We start from the raw sequence: 26,454 nt of genomic DNA on the forward strand, positions 1-26,454 counted from the left end.
CAGACAGACAGACAGTAGCAGGTCAAAACTGGAATTCCGCGAGCAGTTGAGTAATTACCAGGTAAGAGAATGACTTGGTGAAAGGAGAGGAAGAAAGCACTACCTGTATGTCTCGTGTGTGTGTGTGTGTGTGTGTGTGTGTGAAGTTAGAGAGAGAGAGAGAGAGAGAGAGAGAGAGACGAGGGTAGGAACACACGATACAACACACCTGCTCTGGCCAATGAGATATGATAATTACCTGTTCATAATTAATTCTCTTTTATCCACTAAGGAAAATCTCACCCTTTTATAATACAAATACCTACAGAAGAGACAGACAGACAGACAAATGAGACAGAGAGGCAGACAGACAGACAGACAGACAGACAGACAAAGCCAAGAGAGAGAGAGAGAGAGAGATAGACAGAGAAAGAGAGAGAGACAATTGAGAAGTGTGTACTACATGTAAACAGCAAATTTAGAATTTTCTTTATACGGTGAAGTGAACAAGAGTAATGATACTATGTTTTCTGGACGGTGAAAGAAACAAACTCCTGTTGCCGTGTTTGTTTAGGCAAGTTCTAGGTACGGTGTTTGTTTAGGCAAGTTCTAGGTACGGTGTTTGTTTAGGCAAGTTTTAGGTACGGAGTTTGTTTAAGCAAGTTCTAGGTACGGTGTTTGTTAAAGCAAGTCTTAGGTACGGCGTTTGTTTAAGCAAGTTCTAGCTAACGCTGTTTGTTTAAAGCAAGGAGTCGAGCGTAGTGTGTGTTTTTCGCTAGAATATACTGTTTGTGTTTTGGTATATGTCCAGTGTTTGTTGCTGTGGTGGTATGTGAGAGTTTGTGTTGGTGTAAGTGACTGTTCATGCAAACGTGTGTGTATCCATACATACATAAATGCATACATACATACATGTTTACATACATATATACAGTACATACAAATATACATGTCTGCATACATAAGTCGTACATATGACTACTACTACTACTTTGCTGTCATTCGGAATCTAGTATGACGATCATCCAGCTATGATACAATGATAAGATTTATTAATGATGTCACTTTCGTTGGTGACCTCTCAGGTGGCTACAGAGACCAATACGGGAGGGGCGGAGGCAGCGTCTTTTCGGCGTTGGCGCTTGTCTGCCTCGATTTGTAGTCGGGCTAACTCGAAAGTTTTGAGACCTTCTCGTGTGGTGTTCTTCTAAGCGTTACGGTGTGGAGTAATCGTCTTCCAGGTGAGGGGGTCGATTTGACACTTTTTCAGGTTTGTCTTAAGACTATCCTTATACCTTTTCAATTGCCAGCCGGCGTTACGTTTACTATTCGTTAGGTGACTGTAAAGTAGTTGCTTTGACAGTCTACTGTCGTCCATGCGGGTAACATGGCCAGTCCAATGTAGTTGTTCATGGATAATGGTAGCCTCGATGCTCCTACAGTTGGTGTCAGCGAGAATACTGGCAGTTCTTCTCTTGTCTTCCCAGACTACATTGTTGAAAGTTTTCAAGTGCCTTGAGGTGCCTCCTGCATGTAACCCATGTCTCGCTGCCATATAACAGGGTGGGGAGGACCACTGCTCGATATACGTGCAACTTTATCGATAATTTCAGCTTCCTACAGCTGAAGACACGGGTATGGAGTCTGCCAAAGGCTTGAGATGCACATCTGATCCGATGCTGAATCTCTTCATCGATGTCCGCGGTGGTGGACAGGTGGAAGCCAAGACACCGAAAGTGGGTAACATTAGAGAGGGTAATACCGTTAAGCTGAATGGATGGTGGAGGTGTGTCTGAACCAGGGACAGACTAAAAGAGAATCTGAGTCTTACGAACATTCACCTCAAGGCCAAAGTGTGCATACGCATCTATGTAGGTGTTCAGGATCTTCTGTAGGTCGCGTTCAGTGTAAGCGACAATGGTGAGGTCATCTGCATACTGATGTTTAGTAATCTTAGTTGCTAACACCTTTGTTCTTGCCTGGAGTCGTTTTATGTTGAAAAGACCCTTCATCCGATACTGGATGTCCACCCCGCCGGTTAAATTGGCACTGGCACGAGTTAGGAAGGCAGCCAAGGAAATGGAAAACAGAGTTGGTGCCAGTACACGTCCTTGTTTTACCCCCGTTTGGATGAGGAAGAAATCAGACTGGGGGCCATTGTGCAGGACACTGCCGTTCATGGCATCGTGGAGTTACCTCATATTGGCGATGAATTTTGGTGGGCAGCCAAAACGGCTGAGGGTCCGCCAGAGGGCTTCCCTGTTGACCGAGTCGAAGGCCTTAGTTAAGTCGATGAAAGCAATGTACAGGTCACGACGCTGTTCTCTGCACTTTTCCTGTATCTGGCGGGCAGCAAAGATCATGTCAGTAGTGCCACGTGATGGTCTAAAGCCACATTGAGATTCTGGGAGGAAGTTGTCCGCCTCAAGGAGAAGTCTGTTCAGGAGGACTCTGGTGATAATCTTGCCAGCTACGGACAGTAGTGAGATCCCGCGGTAGTTGCCACAGTCTGACCGCTCTCCTTTGTTCTTATAAATATTGATGATGGAGGCGTCTTTTGGAGCTAGGGGGATTTCCTCCATTTCCTATACAGTATATTCCTCAGGAGAGAGTAGAGACGGTTGGTAAGCAGAGGTCCTCCTGTCTTATACACCTTGGCTGGGATTCCACCAGGCACACACACACACACACACACACACACACACACACCGCTCTACAGCTCTACACATTCAAACATCCTGTTGATTTAAGACGAAGATAGGATGAAAGGATTTCTAATATCCGGAGCCTCTCCCTGGTGGCCTCGGGGTCCTACCGTCCCTAGTGACAGTGCCAGAGCCTCTGGTGGTGCCATCGAGTGCCACTGGGCTGCGAGGTCATCCTGGTGGTGATCATTGACGTGGATGATTTACCTGGTTTTGTAGACCTGGTGGTGCTTTCTCTCTCTCTCTCTCTCTCTCTCTCTCTCTCTCTCTCTCTCTCTCTCTCTCTCTCTCTCGCTATCTGTAGGTAAATAAAACGCAGTCCTGTAAAACAAACACACACACAAGAGGCCGAGTCAACTGTTATTGTTGGGTGAAGTGGTAGTGATGAAGGGCACTGGAGGAGAGGGAGAGAGTGAGAGGAGGCGAAGGAGAGAGGGAAGGTGAGTGAGAGGAGGTGAGGGGGGAGAGGGTGAAACGAGGTGAAGAAAAATCTATCGAAAAAGAATTCTGCCATAGGTCTCAGCTGGTGGTGGACGACGCGGCGGCCCCCAATCAGGCTCGGGTCGTCCAGGACACTCTTGACTTCCTGAGTTGGATGGTGTATTCTGAACGCACCTGAGCTCCAAAATTCTCTACTTATCCTTCATCAGTCGGTGATCTGCCAATACCAGTTACTTACAGCATGTCGTCGGCCTTTCGTAACGAGGATCGATGTATGTGATTGGTCACTCCTCCGAACCAAGTATATAAGTTAGTCTCTGATGTTATTACGGTATGATCGAGTGTGCGTCTTGTGAACCCACCCAATACACACGTCAGCTAGAGACCAACCAATCATGATGATGTACTTTATGACGTCATTCATTTGTGGAGAACTCAATATCTCTGATTGGTCACTACTCCGACCATGTATACAAGTTAGTCTCTGAAAGTATTACCGCCTGATTCAGAGAATGTCCTGTGAACACACCCGGAGCCAAATATACACACATCAGCGGAAAAATCAACCAATCCCAGAGACTCACTGCGCGACGTCACACATCCGCAGACTCGTCGAGGATCCTGATTGGCTCTTACCCACCCCCTTTACCCCCACCTCCAGCTCACACACAAGAATATCGCCAGGAGCAAGAAAAACGTATAATTATTTTTACCTGGCAATATTCTCAGGTGAAAAGCACAGCTAATTATATTAATTAGAGAGATTTAGCCTCTAGTACCTGTATGAAGGGTTATAAGTATAAGTTATTGGGGACGTGACATTTATATTTTGTTTGAGAGCCAGGATAAGGAGGTAGAGAGAGGAGAGGTGGAAAGGGGGTCTCTCTCTCTCTCTCTCTCTCTCTCTCTCGAGTTTAGAGACACGGGTTGAGTCAGCCTGATGGACACGGAGAGAGAGAGAGACACCTCACAAGGGAAGGGCCGGCTGACACACGAGTCTATTTACAGTTGACGAGGTAATAATCCTCTTGATCTACTATGGTGGAGAGACAAGGAGATTGTCTCTCTTCTCTTCTCTTCTCTTCTCTTCTCTTCTCTTCTCTTCTCTTTCCATCTGCTCTCATCCTCTTCTTTCCCTTTCTATCCTCTTCCTCTTTCTGTCTCCTCTCACCTTCTTCCACCTCTTCTTCCTCTTTCTAGCCCCTCTACCTTTATTCTCCTCTTCCTTCTTCTGTCTTTCCCTCTACTTTCTTCTTCTGTCTTCCTTCATCTTCGTCTCCTTTCCTTCCTCCTCTATATTCACATATCTTATTCCCTTCTACCTTCTTCCGTTTCCTCTATTTCCCCTCTCTTCTCCACTCTTCCTTCTTCCGTTTTCTCCATTTCCCTTCTCTTCATTTCATCTCCTACTCCCTCTCTTCTTTCTTGCTTTCTATTCCCTAAACTGTTCCATCTCCTCTTGTGTCTTCTCCCCCTCTCCCCTTCTCTCTCTCTCTCTCTATCCCTTCTCATCTTACCCTCCCACCTAGTACTCCATTCCTTCTCTCCTCCACATTCCTCTCCTTTCTCTACCGGGCCCCCCTCTCCCCTAGCCTCCTCTCTCCCCTGGCCTCCTCTCTCCCCTGGCCTCCTCTCTCCCCTGGCCTCCCTTCTACCCTGGCCTCCTCTCTACCCTCTCTCCCCTAGCCTCCCTTCTACCCTGGCCTCCGCTCTGCCCTCTCTCCCCTGGTCTCCTCTCCCTTCTCCCCTGGCCTCCGCTCTGCCTCTCCCCTGGTCTCCTCTCCCTTCTTCCCTGGCCTCCTCTCTGCCCTCAGCCAGCCTTCGGCCCCCCCTGGGAGCTATATGGGTCTTTCTAGGCGTGGCGTGGTCGAGGTGGCGTGGTCAGGTGGCGTGGTCTAGGGCGCGTAGTTAGGTGGCGTGGTCGAGGTGGCGTAGTTGAGGTGGCGTGGTCGGGTGGCGTGGTCGAGGTGGCGTGGTCGAGGTGGTGTGGTTGAGGTGGCGTGGTCGAGCGTGGTCGGGTGGTCGAGGTGGCGTGGTCAAGGTGGCATGTCGACAGCTGACAACAACAGGTGATAGCACACGTTTAGGGTAGAGGTCATTAATCACCTGTTGGTCGTGGAAGGTCACCACAGGTGGGCCCCTTATTCCAGTCTCTCTCTCTCTCTCTCTCTCTCTCTCTCTCTCTCTCTCTCTCTCTCTCTCTCTCTCTCTCTCTCTCTCATAATTACGGTCAACAGGTGTTTGTGTGGAGACCAAAAAGAAAGAAAGTCGTCTCACCCTGAAAACATTATTCATCGTCAGGTAAACACATGGGTGAACAAGTCCAGGTAAGGTCGTGGGCGTACAAGATCTAATGAGCGTGTGGAGGTGTGAGATCTTTCATGGGCGTGGTGGTGTTACAACAACTAAAGTCTTAAAAACGAGGTTGAGTGTTGAAACAGTCTTGTATGTGAGCGGACGGGCGTGCGGGACGTAGTGGGCGTGTGGAGCGGGCGTGTTATTCCACGTGAGAGAGTAAGCCGCGGGGAGGGGGAAAGAGAGGGTGTGGTAAGGCGGGGGAGGGGTGACGTGTGTCTGGCTAAGTGAGTAAATATGACCACTTATTGTAGTAGAGTCCAAGTGGGCGGAGTGGGCGGCTACTCCTTACCCACCCACCTGTTTTAATGAGTGGGTGGAGATGGGTGAATAAATCTGAATAATATATCCTTACGAAAATTTAATGAAGGAGAGAGGAATCACGTGATCTTACCTGCCTGCAGTGTTGTATTCTCTCTCTCTCTCTCTCTCTCTCTCTCTCTCTCTCTATCTATCTCTCTCTCTCTCTCTCTCTTTATTGATCTTGAGAGAGAAAGACAGACAGGCAGACAGATAAGCAAGTCAATTAGTCGTATTATTGCGTTTACCGTGTATGGTGGTTGTAGTGGTGGTAGTTGTAGTAGTGATAGTAGTGGTGCTTGTGGTAGTGGTTGTAGTGGTTGTGGTAGTGGTGGTAGTTGTGGTAGTGGTAGCAGTGGGGGTTGTGCTTGTGGTAGTGGTGGTAGTTGTGGTAGTGGTGGTTGTGGTAGTCTTGATAGTGGTAGTAATGGTGGTTGTGATAGTGGTAGTATTTGTGGTAGTGGTGGTTATGGGAGTGGTGGTAGTAGTGGTAGTGGTAGCAGTGGGGGTTGTGCTTGTGGTAGTGGTGGTAGTTGTGGTAGTGGTGGTTGTGGTAATCTTGATAGTGGTAGTAATGGTGGTTGTGGTAGTGGTAATACTGGCGGTAGTTGTTGTCGTACTAGTATCAACATGGTCTTGTCTTGGTAAAATAAGGACGCCATCTTGTTTGTTGTTACACTTATTGTAAATCTAAGTGGGTTAAATAACTAACTATTCTCCTAACCTAACCTAACCTAACCTAACCTAACCTCCCTTGAGAACATCCTTTACGGCGCTTCTCTCATTTGTTATCTAATTAAAGTCTTGCCTTATCATCGTTAGGTTAGGTTAGGTTAGGTTAGGTTAGGTTAGGTTAGGTTAGGTCAGGTCAGGTTAGGTTAGGTCAGGTTAGGTCAGGTTAGGTTAGGTTAGGTCAGGTTAGGTTAGGTTAGGTTAGGTCAGGTCAGGTTAGGTTAGGTTAGGTTAGGTCAGGTCAGGTCAGGTCCTAAACGACTCCTTGCACTTGTGAGAGAATCATCAGGGTGAGGTGGAAGTCATTAGTGGTCGGGGAAGACATTGAAACAGAGAGAAGAAATGAGGCAGACAGGGACGTGGCAGAGAGAGGAAGGTGAGCAGAGGGGAGAGTGAGTGAGTGAGTGAGAGGGAACAAATGAAAGAGAGAGAGAGAGAGAGAGAGAGAGAGAGAGAGAGAGAGAGAGAGATAATATAGAGAGAAAGAGAGAGAAAGAGAGAAGCTTAAGTGAGACATTAAGGGTCATTAACTGTGTCGTTCTCAAGTGTAAGGTGCTGTGTGACCTTTGACCCCCTAGCCTCCTCCCCTTGATCTGTCTCATCCTTAACTCTCTCTCCCTTGACCTCTCTATCGCCTGACCTCTCTATCCCCTGACCTCTCTATCCCCTGACCTCTATTCAACCTGACCTCTCTACCCCCTGACCTTTCCTCATACCTAGATTGCTCTTAACCTTCTTCTTCTTCTCTTTTTCTTCCTCTTTCTCCTTTATATCTTCTAATCTTCCTCTTCCTCCATCATATCTCCCCCTGTCCGCCTCCTAATCCTCCTCATTCTCCTCCTTCTCTTCCTCCGTCATATCTCCCCCTCTTCCTCTCTCCTCCTCTTCTCTCACCTTGTCTCTCTCCTCCTCTTCCCTCACCTTCCCTCTCTCCTCCTCTTCCCTCACCTTCCCTCTCTCCTCCTCTTCCCTCACCTTCCCTCTCTCCTCCTCTTCCCTCACCTTCCCTCTCTCCTCCTCTTCTCTCCTTCCCTCTCTCCTCCCTCTTCCCTCACCTTCCCTCTCTCCTCCTCTTCCTTACCTTGTCTCTCTCCTCTCTTCCCTCCTTCCCTCTCTCACTCACTACTCTCACCTTCCCTCTCTCCTCCTCTTCCCTCCACCTTCCCTCTCTCCTCCTCTTCCCCTCACCTTGTCTCTCTCCTCCTCTTCCCTCACCTTCCCTCTCCTCCTCTTCCCTTACCTTGTCTCTCTCCTCCTCTTCCCTCACCTTCCCTCTCTCCTCCTCTTCCCTCACCTTCCCTCTCTCTCCTCTTCCCTCACCTTGTCTCTCTCCTCACTTCCCCTCACCTTGTCTCTCTCCTCCTCTTCCCTCACCTTGTCTCTCCTCCCTCTTCCCTCACCTTGTCTCTCTCTCCTCTTCCCCTCACCTTGTCTCTCTCCTCCTCTTCCCTCACCTTGTCTCTCTCCTCCTCTTCCCTCACCTTGTCTCTCTCCTCCTCTTCCCCTCACCTTGTCTCTCTCCTCCTCTTCCCTCACTTGTCTCTCTCCTCCTCTTCCCTCACCTTGTCTCTCTCCTCCTCTTCCCTCTGTCTCTCACCTCCTCTTCCCTCACCTTGTCTCTCTTCTCCTCTTCCCTCACCTTGTCTCTCCTCCCTCTTCCTCGCCTTGTCTCTCTCACTCCTCTTCCCTCACCTTGTCTCTCTCTCCTCTTCCCTCACCTTGTCTCTCTCCTCCTCTTCCCTCACCTTGTCTCTCCTCCTCTTCCCTCACCTTGTCTCTCTCCTCCTCAACACCTCACCTTGTCTCTCTCCTCCTCTTCCCTCACCTTGTCTCTCTCCTCCTCTTCCCTCACCTTGTCTCTCTCCTCCTCTTCCCTCACCTGCCCCTCACCAGCTGACGTGATGATAATTAGTGAGATGCTTCTTGACTTGCCTGAGGCGTCTCGGTTACTGATGAAGTGTTCCTGACGAAGAGCTACTGACGAAGGACTACTGACGATGTGTTACTGACGAAGAGCTACTGACGAAGGGCTACTGACGATGTGTTACTGACGAAGAGCTACTGACGAAGTGCTACTGACGATGTGTTACTGACGAAGAGCTACTGACGAAGGGCTACTGACGATGTGTTACTGACGAAGAGCTACTGACGAAGGGCTACTGACGATGTGTTACTGACGAAGGGCTACTGACGAAGGGCTACTGACGAAAGGCTACTGACGAAAACTGCGACGAGGGCTACTGACGTGTGTTACTGACGAAGAGCTACTGACGAAGGGGCTACTGACGATATGTTTGCTGACGAAGGGCTGCTGACGAAGGGCTACTGACGAAGAGCTACTGACGAAGGGCTACTGACGTGTATTTACTGACGAAGTGCTACTGACAAGGGCTACTGACGATGCGTTACTGACGAAGAGCTACTGACGAAGGCTACTGACGATGTTACTGACGAAGAGCTACCCGACGATGTGTTACTGACGAAGAGCTACGCGACGAAGGGCTACTGACGATGTGTTACTGACGAAGGCTACTGACGAAGGAGCTGCGACGAAGTGTTACTGACGATGAGCTACTGACGAAGGCTACTGACGATGTGTTACTGACGAAGAGCTGCGACGAAGGGCTACTGACGATGTGTTACTGACGAGGGCTACTGACGATGTGTTACTGACGAAGAGCTACTGACGAGGGCTACTGATGTGTTACTGACGAAGAGCTACTGACGAAGGGCTACTGACGATGTGTTACTGACGAAGAGCTACTGACGAAGGGCTACTGACGATGTGTTACTGAGGAAGGGCTACTAACGAAGTGTTACTGACGAAGAGCTACTGACGAAGCGCTACTGAGGAAGGGCTACTGACGATGTGTTACTGACGGAGAGCTACTGACGAAGTACTAATGAAGAAGAGCTGACACTGCCTGTCACCCAAGGCGTATTAATATTACAGCATTAGCCATTAGTAAGTTGGGAACACTCCTTCAACCAGCTCACGTTAATTCCACACAGTCTCTCTCTCTCTCTCTCTCTCTCTCTCTCTCTCTCTCCTACAGTAGAGTAAAAGGTCACTCACCTTGCGTGGTTCATCATAGCGGCCACCAGGTGTCCTCGTCAACGCCACCTGCAAGACACACAAATAAGAGTTATTCTTGTGAGAACAAAGGTGATGCTAATTATGAGGGTGACAACAAACACAGGTGAACCTTTGAGTACGACGACTCAACCCACTCGAGTAAAGTAACTTAACCCTGTGAGTACTATGAATTAACCCACTTGAGTACGGTGACTTAACCCTGTGAGTACAATGAATTAACCCACTTGAGTACGGTGACTTAACCCTGTGAGTACAATGAATTAGCCCACTTGAGTACATAAGAACATAAGAATGGAGGAAACTGCAGAGAGCCTATTGGCCCATACTGGGCAGTCCCGTTTACACCCAACCCTGTGAGTACTATGAATTGACCCACTTGAGTACGGTGACTTAACCCAATGAGTACAATGAATTAGCCCACTTGAGTAGGGTGACTTAACCCTGTGAGTACAATGAATTAACCCACTTGAGTACGGTGACTTAACCCTGTGAGTACAATGAATTAACCAACTTGAGTAGGGTGACTTAACCCTGTGAGTACAATGAATTAACCCACTTGAGTACGGTGACTTAACCCTGTGAGTACAATGAATTAACCAACTTGAGTACGGTGACTTAACCTCCTCCTTGAGTACAATTGCAATGCGTTTGTTTGTCACTCATGATCTGTATATACAACAGACACAATAAAACAAACAAACAAACACACAAATATACAAACAGCGCATAAACACAGAAGCAAACACACAAATACACAAACAACACACACAAACAACACGAACAAAAACACAAACAACCACACAACACACAAACGCACAAACACCTAAACAAACACACAAGCAACACCTAAACAACCAAACGACCTCATTAAAACTGATGGTGATTAGTTGCCTCAATTTAAAGACGAGAAAAAAACAGACCCAATTAGGAACGAGTTATCATTACAAAGGATAATTACCCTAAACGACAAGGGGTAATTCCGGTCTAACTGCCTCGTAATTAATGCATTCTCTCAGCGGCCATTAGTCGACAGTATAATTAATCAGAGATCAAGAAGTATAATTAATTTTAAAACACCAAAACAGAGGGAAAAAACCACAATAATGAACCGATTGTACTCTCTCTCTCTCTCTCTCTCTCTCTCTCTCTCTCTCTCTCTCACACACACACAACTTAACCCAACACTGTCTCTCACTACAACTCTCAACCGACCTCCGACTTCCAACGATATACCGACCAACTTTCCGACTTCTTTCCGACTCAATAAATTCTGAAGAAGTTTGTATGTCTGAGCGTTTAATCTCCGTTAATTGTGAGAAGAGATTGTAACTGAGAACACCCTGATCAGATGTGTGAGTGGGAGAATGAGGGGGCTGGTGGAGGAGGGAGAGGGAGGGCTGGTGTAGTGAGGAGAGAGGGGAGGCTGGTGTAGTGAGGGAGAGGGAGGGCTGGTGTAGTGAGGGAGAGAGGGGGAGGGCTGGTGCAGGAGGGGGGAGGGAGAGGGGAGGCGGTAGTGAGGGAGAGGGGGTGCTGGTGTAGTGAGGGTAGGGTTGATGTAGTGAGGAGAGAGAGGGAGGGCTGATGTAGTGAGGGAGAGGGAGGGCTGGTGGTGAGGAGAGAGAGGGAGGCTGGTGGGGAGGGCTGGTAGAGTGAGTGGAGAGAGAGGGGGCTGGGGTGGAGGAGGGAGAGAGAGGAGGGCTGATGTGGAGTGGAGGGAGGAGAGGGAGGTCAGTAGTGGAGGGGAGAGAGAGGGAGGGCTGGTGTAGTGGAGGGAGAGAGGGGGGCTGATGTGGAAGAGGGGAGAGAGGGGAGGGCTGGTGTAGTAAGGAGAGAGAGGCCGGGTGGGGGAGGGGAGAGAGGGGGGAGGGATTGGTGTAGTGAGGGAGAGAGAGGGGGCTGGGTGTAGGGAGGGGAGAGAGGGGAGGACTGGTGTAGTGAGGGAGAGAGGGAGGGCTGGTGGAGTGAGGAGATTGGAGGGAAAGAGAGAGTTGGGGTAGTGAGGGGAGGGGAGAGAATTGGGAGAAGTGGAGAAAATGAGAGAGAGAGAGAGAGAGAGACAGAGACAGAAAATGACGCTACGAGAGAGAGATAGAGAGATCGATGGCCTGTAGATCACGGTATTGATCAGTAGCTGCGAGGGAGGGGGAGGGTTAGAGCGAGGGAGGGAGGGAGGGAGGGTGTTAGAGCGAGGGAGAGAGAGGGAAATTAGAGCGAGGTAGAGAGTTAGGGCAAGGGAGAGGAAGGGAGAGAGTTAAAGCGAGGGAGGGAGGGCGTAGGGAGATTTAGAGCGAGGGAGAGGGAGAGTTATGGTGAGGGAGGGTGGAGAATTAGAGCGAGGGAGGGAGAGGGGGAGTTAGAGCGAGGGAAGGAGAAAGTTAGAGCTAGGGAGAGGGAGGGGAGAGCTAGAGCGAGAAAGAAGAGAGAGAGTTAGAACGAGAGAGAGAGTGAGAAAATGAGAGAAAAACGACTGAAAGAAGGAAAGGGGGAAGAGAAAGATTGGAGGAAACAAGAGAGAGAGAAAGAGAGAGAGAGAGAGAGAGAGAGAGAGAGAGAGAGAGAGAGAGAGAGAGAGAGAGAGAAAATTGAATCCATCTTTCGTTATAAGAGTGAGTGAAATATGTATATACTTCGTTGTAATGATGCCTGTTTCGTCTCCTTCACTGTAACTAATCAGGTGAATATAAACACAAAGACCTCATTGGCCAATTTTCCTAAACCAATCAGGTGAGAGTCAACAGAAACAGACTCATCATTCATTGGGCAATTTTGCTGACCAATAATATGAGAGTCAACAATGAGACTCCTCGTTCATTGGTCCGTTTTCCTGACAGATCACATAATCGTAAATATAAAACAAATCATTGGTCCATTAAAGGAATTAACTATATGAATGTAAACTCGCTGGTGGGGGGAAAAACCCATCGTTCATTGGTCCATTTTGCTGACCAATCACACCGTCCCAAACACAACAGTATTACACAAAGCCTCACTCACTAACACATCAAATTTAATTGTGTTTGCTTCTCTGTCCCACCGTGTGTTGTGGTTGGTATAGTGTACACCAACTCTCCTTCACACGACACAAGTTCTTCTTTCTATGTATCTGCTTATTTTTGTTTATCACACACACACACACACACACACACACACACACACACACACACACACACACACACACACACACAAACATGAATTAGCTGTAGTGTAAACATTAGTCAGTCAAAATATGCGACTTTGATAAAATGGCGGAAGAAAAACACCCATGATTTTTATTTGACGAGTAAAAAAAAACAAAAAACAAGCAAAGAAAAATGAAAACACAAACAAAATCAAATACTGAAAAATACTTGTGTACTTGTTTTTTATTTTTTTAGGCCTATCTTTAGTTTTCTGTTTTCTATTCCTCTGTTTTATTCATTTATTTCTTCAATGTGTGTTTGATGTCGTGTTTTCAATGGTATTTTTTTTTAGAATAGAAAAGAGGAAATTAATGTGATGAACAAGGAAGAAGGGGAAGAGGGGAGATAAGAGAGAAGGAGAGCAGAGAGAGAGACAGGAAAAAATGGAAAGGGAGAAGGGGTAGGAGAAGAAGAGAGGAGAGATAAATGAGATATTACAGAGGCAGATAAAGAGGAGGAGATGAGGAGAGAAGAGTAAAGAGTGAGAGGAGGAGTGAGAAGAAGGAATGATTGGAAGATAAAGACAACTCTCAACCCCATTGTTTTCTCCTCTTAACTCATTAATCGAAGCTAATTACCCCTCTCGACTCATTAATCGACGCTAATTATCCTTATCTACTAATTAAGCGACGCTAATTATCCCCACTCGACTCATTAATCAACAATTATTCATTAATCGACGTTAATTTCCTCACTCGACTCATTAATCGACGCTAATTACTCATTAATCTACGTTAATTATCCCAATTGGCTCATTATTCGACGCTAATTACCCCTTTCGATCCATTAATCCTGGTTTAATATGGTTTATCTTCTGTCAGTTTCCCGTCAAGTTCAACGCCAAAATTAAACAGTAAATGAACCCAGATTTAGGGATCCCATGACTCGTTAGTCCTCGTTAATGACCTTCCCCTCCCCCTCGTTAGTTGTGGTTTATCTTGGTCTTTAACCTTGATACATCGAGTTAATAATCGCATGTTCGTTAAGCTCATTCAGGTTGGGTAATAAGCATCATTAGTTAGTGAAAATGTCAGGCTTGAAGTGATGGACTCTCTCTCTCTCTCCATTCCTCTTCCTAATAAATCCAATATATTATTATTCATCTCATTCGCAAATTCTTTTTACCGCGTTTCCAGAGATACCCAGGAGATCAGCAAATCATTGTTGATGCAGTTTAAAATGTTTCTTGCCTCTACATAAATAGAGAGAGAACCAGAATGTTTTAAACCTTGAAATACAACTCCATTTAATGATGATGGTGGTATGTGGTGTGATGATGGTGATAATAGTAATAATAATCACAATAATAATATACATAATAATAATAATAATAATAATAATAATAATCACAATAATAATTACAATAATAATAATAATAATAATAATAATAATAATAATAATAATAATAATAATAACAATAATAATAATAATAATAATAATAATAATAATAACAATATCAACAATATCAACAATATCAACAATAACAGCCAAGACGTCAACACTAGCAGGATAAATAATAATAGTAATAATAACAATAATTACGAATAATAATAACAGAAAATGTGATAATAACGGCAATTGTTAGATAAAGTGCTGTACACATGACTAAACAAACAAACTAAGGGAGCCATTAAGGTAAATTTATTACATACTGTACGAAATAATGGTATGAATATTAACAATACTAAATTACTTTCTAAGGGGGAAAGATGTCAGGTGGGGAGAAAGAAGGAGTGAAGGAAGGAGGGGAAGGAGGGGAAGGAAGGTGGGTGAAAGTGAGGGCGAGCGGGTGGGAGGATATCGAGGGAGAAGGAGGATGGTAAGGAGGGAGGGTGAACAGAAGTGTGGGAGGAAGAGAGAACGAGACACAGAAAAACAGGTAGAAAGTAAGAGAGAGAGAGAGAGAGAGAGAGAGAGAGAGAGAGAGAGTGAGAGAGAGAGAGAGAGCACTCGACGCCTTATTCACTCTTCACCTTAATTGGGAGGGTTGCCAATTCCCTCTTTTCAGGCGCCTCCGACCTGCCTGAGTCTCTCCTCAACGCCCCCCTGTTGCTTTGTCTTCCGAACGCCCCCTGTCGTTCTGATTGCTTCTTGAACGACCCCTACTTCCTTCCTTCCTTCCGTCCTTCCTTCCTTCCTTCCTACCCACATTCCTTTCTTGTTTCATTCATTTCCTTCCTCTTTCTTTCTTTCCGCTCTTCCCTCCCTCCTCTTTCCAACCCAAATTCCTTCTCTCCTCCTTCCCAACTTCCTCCTTCCTTCCCTCCTACCCTCCTCCCCTCTTCCCATCCATCAGTTAACGAGTCTGAGACAACACCCACTTCATAACATCCTGATTCATAAAAAAATTTCTCACCTTACAAAAAAAATCATAAATAAATATAAAATAAACTTACTTACCTAAAACCTCACACACACACACACACACACACACACACACACACACACACACACACACACACACACACAACGCACGCACACAGGTATTCATTTGATGGTACAGTCCTTCAGTGCAGTTATGACGCCATTTTCCCCAATTGCTATTTTCATCTCTAAGGATTCTTAGGTCACAAGTCTTAGGATAAGATGATTTACGAGCTCTTAAGGGCTGTCCACTGAGTGAGTTGGGTAGGCCAGGGAGAGGGGAAATTGAGGAGAGGTGGCAGAGAGGGAGGCAGGGAGGGGAGGGTGAGGGGAGGGAGGGGGAGAGGAGGAGGAGAGATGGGGAGAGAAGAGAGAGAGATGGAAAAGGGGAGGGAAGGAGAGGTGGGAGGGGAAGGGGAGTGTGGGCTGTAAGAGATGAGGGAGAGAGGGAGAGGTGAAAGAGGAGAGGGAAGAGTGTAGGGGGGAGGGAGTGTAAGAGATGAAAGGGAGGCAGGAAGAGGTGAAGGAGGAAGAGGTGAGACTGGATAAAAGGAAATAAGAGGAGTGTTTAGGAGGAGGTAGAAGAGGAAAAGCAGGAGGGTGCTTAGTAATCTCTCTCTCTCTCTCTCTCTCTCTACCCCCATAACAACACGTGCACACAACTTTACCTAAGAATTAAACACACACACACACACACACACACACACACAAAGTTTGTCGAGTGTGTGTGTGTGTGTGTGTGTGTGTCGTTGGGAAACACAAACAACAACACCTCAAAAACAAACATAACTAGACATGTGACAATCAGGAGCTTCAGAAAGACTTCAAGCGGTGGTGTTTGTTTGTGTTTGTTTAAAGCAACGTGTGTGTGTCTTCAGTCAACAACAAGGAGAAGCATGGACTGACATACTCTCTCTCTCTCTCTCTTCACACACACACACACACACACACACACACACACACACACACACACACACACAAGACACCTGACAGTAGACCCTTTTACATCTAGCCAGAGTTTTTCTAGGTCCATTGTGATGATGTTCCTCCCTTAGAGACTCTTTCTTCCCCTCCATCCTCCCTCCCCTCCTTCCTTCCTCCCTCCTTCCTTCTACCCTCCTCCTCCCTCCCCCTCCCTCCCTCCCTCCCTCCCTCCCTCCTTCCTTCCCTCCTCCCTCCCTCCCTGAGTGACACCCGCTTCCCATCACTCAAACTCGAGGTCTGTTGCTTTTATCTTCCTTTATGTGTGAATTTTCTTTAACATCAAAGGACGATAGCCACACAAGCCATAGACAGCCAGCCACACCTAGCCACAGACAGACATATACAGCCACAGACAGACGTATACAGCCACAGACAGACGTATACACACAGACAGACGTATACAGCCATAGACAGTCAGAAACCACCACAAACGCCCACAAACAGCCACATACAACCACGGACAGCCACAAACAGCCACATACAACCACAGACAGCCACAAACAGCCACAAACAATCACAGACAGCCACAAACAGCCACATACAACCACAGACAGCCACAAACAGCCACAAACAATCACAGACAGCCACAAACAGCCACATACAACCACAGACAGCCATTAACAGCCACATACAACCACAGACAGCCATGAACAGCCACAGACAACCACAAACAGACCAAAATAGCCATAGACAATCACAGACAGCCACAAACAGCCACATACAATCACGGACAGCCCAAAACAGACACAGACAGCCAACTTGAAATGTGTAAAAGTCAACTAAACTTCTTCTGTCAGGTTACCTCTACCCCCTGACATACTTCATCTGACACAGGTTGAGTGACTGTTGGTATATCGTGTGTGTGTGTGTGTGTGTGTGTGTGTGTGTGTGTGTGTGTGTAATAATAATAATAAACGGTTTGTTAATAGAGTTGCAGCCGGTGGCTGAAAATATACAAACTTACATTTGATTTAGACATAATGATATGCGTTGAATACAATTACAGGGCTGTACAGTACATAAATCAGGAGTTGTTTATTAATTTAACAATAGATGGGATGGTGCTATTCTTATATCTATCAGTGCGGGCTCTTATGGGCTGAATTTTGTTGTAGTGGCGGACTGCACGAGGTGGGTGGGGGGACTGCCGGTGGCAGGAGGTGGCGATGACGAGGATGGTGCAGTAGTCCACTGCCAAACCTTGCTAGTGCTTGGTGGTGGAGGTCACTGAGGGATGGCATTTCCAGGGTGGAAAGAGCGTTGTTGTAGCCGGAGTAGTCTGCGCCGAGCATGATTCTGCAGGCCCTTTTCTGTACCTTCTCTAGCCGACGTTGTTGGGTGGAGTTGAGAGAAGACGACCAGGCTGGTGACGCATACGTTAGTTTGGGGAGAATAAAGGCGTTGTAGATAGTCCTCAGCTCTGGCGTGGGTGTCCCAAGTGACCTAAGTCGTCGTAGCATGTCGAGTCGGTACGAGGCTGCCTTGATTGTGTTGTTTACATGGGCCTTCCAGTCCAGTTTGTGGCCTATGGTAACACCCAGGAGTTTGGCAGACTGCACTAACTGGAGAGGCTGGGCACCCACTGTGACTGCTGGAGCTTGCACTGGAGTGGTGGCGGTATTGATGTGCATGACTACGGTTTTGGTGTGGTTAATGGTGACCATGTTCTCTGTAGTCCATGCCTGTAGCCTGTCCAGGGTGCCTTGTAGTGATGAGTAGTCCGGTGCGGTGTTGTCCACTGTAACCCCCACAGTTCAGTCATCCACGTACTTCCACCTGTGAGAGTGTCCGATAGAGCGTCGTTGATCAGGATGAGGAAGCACTGTGGTCCCATCTTGGTCCCCTGGGGAACACCGCAGGTGAGGTGTTGGAATGTGGAGACAGAACCCTGATACCTCACTGCCTGACGACGTCCACTCAAGAAATCAGTGAGCCATGAGACCAGGTGTGTGTGTGTGTGTGTGTGTGTGTGTGTGTGTGTGTGTGTGTGTGTGTGTCTCGGTTGAGTTTCTTCCTCAGGTTTAACTCCCAGAATCACGGAGCCCTTGAACTTTTGAACCACCGAACCCCTGAACCCCCGAACCCCCTATCCCCTAACCTCCTGAACCCCCAACCCTGAACCCCGACCCCGAACCCCGAACTGAGCTCCCCCAAAAGCTGAGATATAATATTTCATAAACGTGATCTTATGAGATACTTACGAGGTTTCATTACTTACAATGATGACTCATTTATCTCCATAAGTAAAAAGTATATTCGTGGATTAGATGAAAAAAAAGTTGTCGCTTTACGTTACTACTTACTACAATTAAGTGTTGACCCGACTTAAACATAATCACACATTTATTAGTTTAATGGTTAAAACTTATAAGTCAGGGTTTATATAATGGTTTATTTATGGGGTTTATTTTACCGGTAACTAAGGTGGGTTTAGTGTTACCTTTGTGCACAAGTTCTTGTATATGTTAAGTTGACGCTGGTGTGTGTGGGGGAGGGGGGTGGCCTGTGTGTGTGGGGAGGCTGTGTGTGTGTGGGGAGGGGGTGGCCTGTGTGTGGGGGAGGGGGGTGGCCTGTGTGTGTGCAGTGAGAAAAATGTGGGAGAAGAGTATAGAGAGAGAGAGAGTTAAGTACCTTCGATCTATCATTTTACATTCCATCTCCTTTTTCCTCCCCTCCCATCCGTCCTTCCCACCCATCTACCTATCCCTCCTCCTCGCATCCTCTTTTCCTCCTTCTTCCCCTACCTCCCACTCTACCCTCCCTTCTTCCCTCCTCCTCTCTCACCTCCTTCTTCCCCCTCCTTCCTCTTCCTTGCCCCTTCCCCTTCATCCTTCCCTCCTACCACCTCTTCCACCTCCCCCTCCTTCAACCTTCCCATCTGTTCACCCTCTCCCACCCCTCCTCTCTTCTCCCTTCCCCTCACATTTCTTCCCCTCCTCAACCTTCCCCTCCTCTCACCTCCCTTCCCTACTCACCCTTTTTTCTCCCTCACCCCCTCTTCCTCACCTCCTTCAACCTCCTATCTGTTCACCCCTCCTTTCTCCTTCGTTCTCCCTCCCCCTCCCTCCCTCCCTCCCTCTCCTCCTCCCTCCTCCCTCGCATCATGGTGTCATGGAGGTCGCCACAAACACTGTTACAAGCGGCGGTGGTGGTCATGAATCACTGTTAGTTGATGCTCGTTAGGGGCAGCTCAGACCAATTTATACATGTGTGTGTGTGTGTGTGTGTGTGTGTGTGTGTGTGTGTGTGTGTGTGTGTGTGTTCTGAACCCTAATGATCGTGGTAATGGTGGTGGTGGTGGTTGATGGTGGTTGGTTGGTTGGTAGTGATTGGGGGTAGTAGATGATGGTGGTTGATGTTAGTTGAGGGTGGTAGATAATTATGGTTGGTGGTGATGGTGGTAAATATGGTGGGTAAGTATGGTAGTGGTAATAACGAGAGAGAGAGATAAAAAAAATTGTGGTAGATAGAGACAGGAAGAGAAAGAGAAGAGAGGGTCAAATAGGGAGAAGGAAGGAAAAACAGAGAAACAATGTATGAGAAAGGTCAAAAAGTAGAGGTTAGAGAGAGGTGAAAGAAAGAGAAGAAAAGAGAGAGAGAAGGAGAAGGAAAAGAGAGAGAGAAGAGAAAGAAAGAGAATAAGAAAGAGAGAAAAAAGATAAAAGGAGAGAGAGAGAGAGAGAGAGAGAGAGAAAGGTATATACTTAGGGTTGCCTCAAGGTCGACTCAAGATAACGTGACAGACAGACAGACAGACAGACAGACAAGACAAAGACACAGTCACGAACAAAGGCACAGACAGACAAAAGACAAACACGATGGGCAAAGAGACAGACAGAGAGAATAAAGACACAGTACCGTCAATTGTAAACCATCAATTGTAAACATCAATTGTAAACACCAAATTGTAAACAGTAAATGCAACGGGAAAGAAATTTACACACCGGAGGTTTTTTTTTTTCAGGAAAATCAATGTTGAGGTCACGAGAGTGCTAGCCGTCTGCCTACCTCTGCCTGCCTGCCTCTGTCTGGCTCTGCCTGCCTCTGTCTGGCTCTGCCTGCCTCTGTCTGCTCCTGTCTGAGCTTGTCTACCAACGTATCTGCCTTATAGTTTGCATGCCTGCCTACCCCTGTTTCTCTGCTTGCTTGTTTGTCTAACCCCTCGCTTGTCTGACCACCTGCTTGTCTGACCCACTGCTTGTCTGCCCTACTTGTCTGACCCCGTTGTTTGACTGCTTGTTTGACCCTGCTTGTCTGACCACCTGCTTGTCTGACCCCACTGCTTGTCTGATCCCCTGCTTGTCTGACCCCCTGCTTGTCTGACTTCCTACTTGCTTGCCTTATAGCTCGCTTGCCTGGCCGCTAGACACCAAGTTATGATTACAGAATTTGGTAAATTGGATGAGCTTGCCATGATCATCTCTTCTCTAATAGCTGAGTGTTGCTCTACCCAGATAATAATAAATAATAATAATAATAATAATAATAATAATAATAATAATAATAATAATAATAATAATAATAATAAGCTAGAGGTCGACAAGTACAAGCTAAAATACTAAAATACTGACCTCACACTCCTGACCTCTAACCACACACCTCTGACCTCTGACCTCACACTCTTGACTTCTAACCTCACACTCCTGACCTCTAACCACACACACTACCTGACCTCACACCCCTGACCTTAGACCTCTCACCTAGCCCCTGACCTCTCTCACCTAACCCCTGACCTCTCACCTGCTAACCCCATTAAGCAGGTGTAGCAGGTGTATTGGATGATGGTACAGGCTTGTAGAGTTTGACGTTCATTAGCTGGCGAGGGAAGATTATTTTTAATGGCGTGTAGCGTGAAAGAGAGGAAGGAAAGACGGAGGAAGAAGCGGGAGAGGAGGAAGATGAAGAAGAAGAGCAAGGAGAAGGAAAAGAAACGGGAGACAAAAAAAGAAGAGGAAGAAGAGAGATAGGAAGGAGAGAAGAGAGAATTAAAGCAAGGAAAGGAAGAAGATGATGAAGGGAAAGAAAAGGAAGAGTAAGAGGAAGTAGAAGAGGAAGATGGAGGAGGAGAAGAAGAGGAAGAAGGAGGAGAAGAAGAAGAGAAAGAAGGAGGAGAAGAAGAAGAGGAGGAAAGTCCTTCTTACATCTACATAACACTACAACACCACCACCAGTACAACACCACCAGTACAACACCACCAGTACAACACCACCAGTACAGCACCACCAGTACAACACCACCAGTACAGCACCACCAGTACAACACCACCAGTACAGCACCACCAGTACAACACCACCAGTACAGCACCACCAGTACAGCACCACCAGTACAGCACCACCCAGTACAACACCACCAGTACAACACCACCAGTACAGCAATTACCAGTAAGCACCACCAGCACACCACCAGCAGCACCACCAGTACAGCACCACCAGTACAACACCACCAGTACAGCACCACCAGTACAACACCACCAGTACAGCACCACCAGTACAACACCACCAGTACAGCACCACCAGTACAGCACCACCAGTACAGCACCACCATTACAGCACCACCAGTACAGCACCACCTAGTACAGCACCACCAGTACAACACCACCAGTACAACACCACCAGTACAGCACCACCACCAGTACAACACCACCAGTAGAGTCCACCAGTACAACACCACCAATACAGCACCACCAGTACAGCACCACCAGTACAACACCACCAGTAGAGTCCACCAGTACAACACCACCAGTACAACACCACCAGTACAACACCACCAGTACAACACCACCAGTACAACACCACCAGTAGAGTCCACCACAGCACCACCGGTACAACACCACCAGTAGAGCACCACCAGCAGCACCACCAGCACAACACCACCAGTACAGCACCACCAGTACAGCACCACCAGCACAACACCACCAGTACAGCACCACCAGTACAGCACCACCAGCACAACACCACCAGCACAACACCACCAGTACAGCACCACCAGTACAACACCACCAGTACAGCACCACCAGTACAGCACCACCAGCACAACACCACCAGTACAACACCAGTACAGCACCACCAGTACACCACCATCAGCAACACCACCAGTACAGCACCACCAATACAACACCACCAGTACAACACCACCAGTACAACACCACCAGTACAACACCACCAGTACAGCACCACCAGTACAACAGTACAGCACCACCAGTACAGCACCACCAATACAACACCACCAGTACAACACCACCAGTACAACACCACCAGTACAACACCACCAGTACACCACCACCAGTACAGCACCACCAATACAACACCACCAGTACAACACCACCAGTACAACACCACCAGTACAACACCACCAGTACAACACCACCAGTACAGCACCACCAGTAAAACACCAGTACAGCACCACCAGTACAACACCACCAGTACAGCACCACCGGTACAGCACCACCAGTACAGCACCACCGGTACAGCCACTAGAACCTGCTGTAAACTTATGTATTCAACTTGTGCAGAAAGAGTGAAGTAGTTAACTGGACTCAATTAGACACTTTTCTCAACTTCTCTCACTTTTCTTTTTACTTTCACTTTTATAATTTTTGGAATGAACTTTATGTCGGGGAAAGTTATCGTCTAGTGTTTTCTCTTTCTCTTTCCCTTTCTCTTTCTTCCTCTCTTTTTTCTGTTTTGTTTCGTATTTTTTTATTTTGTTCTGTTTGTAATTTGCTTTCGTTTTTTTTTCTTTGTTTAATGTCTGTTGGTGAAAGTTGATGTGAAGTTCTCTCTCTTCCTTATCCCTCCCTCCTCCCTTCTTCTATCCCCCTTATCCTCCCTTCCCTCATCCTCCTCCCTCCCTCATCTCTCCCTCCCCCTATCCCCCTTCCTCTATCCCTCCTCTATCCTCCCTCCCATCCCCACTACTACAGAGATAAAGCTGTAGTAGCTTAGGAATTAATGTATTAAAACTACGAACACTATACTGAGATTACACACAGCTTATAATTATACAGACAGACAGAGACAGACAGACAGACAGACATACAGACAGACAGACAGACAGACAAACAGACAGACGCGAAAGTAAGGAACCTGGATATATAGTATTCATTAAGTTCAACGTTGTTTCAGGTAGAGATATATTGTTATTGTGAGCCCCTCCAAGGTCTGTCTGTCTCTGTCTGTCTGTCTGTCTGTCTGTCTGTCTGTCTGTTCACAGCTTAACGTGAGGACGATTGTAGAGTTTCGAGAAGTGTGAGATGAGAGGTGAGAGATGAGAGATGAGAGGTGAGAGATGAGAGATGAGAGGTGAGAGATGAGAGATGAGAGGTGAGAGGTGAGAGATGAGAGATGAGGGAGAGAGATGAGGTGAGAGGTGAGAGGCGAGGTGAGAGGAGGATGAGAGGTGAGAGGTGAAGATGAGAGGAGAGATGAGATGAGAGGTGAGAGATGAGATGAGAGGTGAGAGATGAGGTGAGGGAGTAGAGATGAGAGGAGAGATGAGAGGAGAGATGAGAGGTGAGAGATGAGAGGTGAGAGAGATGAGAGATGAGAGGTGAGAGGTGAGAAATGAGAGGTGAGAGAGAGATGAGAGATGAGAGGTGAGAGGTGAGAGATGAGAGATGAGAGGTGAGAGATGAGAGATGAGAGGTGAGAGGTGAGAAATGAGAGGTGAGAGATGAGAGGTGAGAGGTGAGAAATGAGAGGTGAGAGATGCAGTTTAGTTATAATGTACAGTGTCACTTATTCATTATTATTATTATTATTATTATTACACATTTATTTAATGATAATGAAGTAAATAAACAAACTCTTTGATTACCTGTGTGTCCGCTTCAGGTATATGTTAATTAAGGCCACTTTGTGTATATCTCTCTTACTTCCTCTCCTCCCTCTTCCTCTCCTTCTCTCCCTCCTTCTCCCCTTTACCTTTTTCTTTTCTCCTCTTCCCTCCCCCATTACCCCTTCCCTTACCCACTCATCTTTCCCCTCTCTATATCTCCGGCGTCCTTTCTCCTTTCCTTCTCTCCTTCTCCCCCTCCTTCTTCCCTTTACTTCCTCTCCACTCTTTCTCCTCTCCCTTCCCTACTCCACCTCCCTCTTCACCCCAGTAGTATTCTAACACTAACGAGACATTATGATCGTGGATGAGAGAGAGGAGAGAGAGAGAGAGAGAGAGAGAGAGAGAGAGAGAGAGAGAGAGAGAGAGAAAGACAGGTAGAGGGGATGATTAGAGAGAGAGAGAACGAGAGAAAGACAGGTAGAGTGGGATGATTAGAGAGAGAGAGAGAGAGAGAGAGAGAGAGAGAGAGACAGGTAGAGTGGGATGATTAGAGAGAGAGAGAGAGAGAGAGAGAGAGAGAGAGAGAGAAGGAGAGAGGGATGATAGGAGAGGGAGAGAGAGAGAGAGAGAGAGAGAGAAACGAGAGAAAGACAGGTAGAGGGGGATGATTAGAAGAGAGAGAGAGAGAGAGAGAGAGAGAGAGAGAGAGAGAGAACGAGAAAGACAGGTAGAGGGGATGATTAGAGAGAGAGAGAGAGAGAGGGAGAGAGGAGAGAGAGAGAGAGAGAGAGAGAGAGAGAGAGAGAACGAGAGAGACAGGTAGAGGGGATGATGAGAGAGAGAGAGAGAGAGAGAGAGAAGAGAGAGAGAGAGAGAGAGAACGAGAGAAAGACAGGTAGAGGGATGATTAGAGAGAGAGAGAGAGAGAGGGAGAGAGAGAGAGAGAGAGAGAGAGAGAGAGAGAGACGCTTCATGTTATAAATGTTATTACAACGCTTCAACAGTACAGTAATTAAGGTCTTTAACAGCGTAATAAGGTTAGTTAGTAATGACCAGAGTCCATTAACGATAAAACAGTTTGAGAAATAAAGAGAGAGAGAGACAGAGAGAGATAAAGAGAGACAGACAGAGAGAGATAAAGACATAGAGACAGAGAGAGATAAAGACAGAGAGACAGACAGAGAGCGATAAAGAGTGAGACAAAATTGAAATAAATAAGGAAATATGATAAAGAGAAAGATAAAATGCGAGAGACAGGATTAAAAAATAAGAAGAAAAAAATTGACTGAAAGACCAAATAAAAAAGAAGGATAATTAAAGAAGAGATCAAGAGATTTATAGAGAGAGATAGAGAGATAGTCTAGATGTAACTCTTAACTCTTTATCTTGTCTCTAGCTCTAACCTGTAGCTCTATCACCACCACCTACACCACCACCAACACCACCTACACCATCACCTACACCACCATCACCACCACCACCTACACCACCACCCACACCACCACCAACACCACCACCAACACCACCACCCACACCACCACCCACACCACCACCACAACACCACCAACACCACCACCCTACACCAACACCACCTACACCACCACCCACACCACCACCCACACCACCACCCACACCACCACCTACAACACCACCACCAACACCACCACCCACACCACCGCCTACAACACCACCAACACAACCACCCAACACCACCACCTACACCACCACCTCCACCACCACCTACACCACCACCTACAACACCAACACCACCACACCAACACCACCACCACCAACACCATCACCCACACCACCACCTACACCACCACCCACAACACCACCAACACCACCACACCACCACCAACACCACCACCAACACCACCACCCACACCATCACCCACACCACCACCTACACCACCACCAACACCACCCACACCATCACCCACACCACCATCACCACCACCATCATACACACCACCCACACCACCACCAACACCACTACCAACACCACCACCCACACCACCACCACAACACCACCAACACCACCACCAACACCACCACCCACCCCACCACCTACTCCACCACCTCCACCACCACCACACCACTCCACCCCACCACCTCCACCACCACCCCCACCACCACCCACACCACCACCAACACCAACACCACCTACACCACCAACACCACCACCAACACCACTCCACACCATCACCTCCAACACCACCCACACCACCACCTACACCACCATCACCACCAACACCACCACCAACACCACCACTCATAACCACCATCACCACCACCACCACCAACACCACCACCTACACCATCACCTACACCACCACCCACACACCACCACCTACCCCACCACCTCCACCACCTCCACCACCACTCACACCATCACCTACACCACCACCTACACCACCACCCTCCACCACCACCAGGGTTTAATCTTCGTCATCCTCACTACACACCTAAAACTATGATTTTCTTTTCAATTATCAATAAACAAACACAAAACAAGAGAGAGAGAGAGAGAGAGAGAGA

At 47.3% G+C, this 26,454-nt stretch overlaps 1 protein-coding gene across 2 annotated transcripts in view; it reads right to left on the reverse strand.

Moving 5' to 3' along the window:
* Positions 1-26,454, reverse strand: part of LOC121854647 (arrestin homolog) — a gene marked incomplete at its 3' end in the record, with an annotated part of 68,238 nt that overhangs the window by 21,400 nt on the left and 20,384 nt on the right. For both annotated transcript variants that reach the window (XM_042349341.1, XM_042349340.1), the window contains 1 exon segment: positions 9,589-9,636. In XM_042349341.1, coding sequence (XP_042205275.1) covers positions 9,589-9,605 — 17 coding nt within the window.

Source organism: Homarus americanus, unplaced genomic scaffold (genome assembly GCF_018991925.1).
Source record: "Homarus americanus isolate GMGI-L3 unplaced genomic scaffold, GMGI_Hamer_2.0 scaffold27898, whole genome shotgun sequence".
NCBI lineage: Eukaryota > Metazoa > Arthropoda > Malacostraca > Decapoda > Nephropidae > Homarus > Homarus americanus.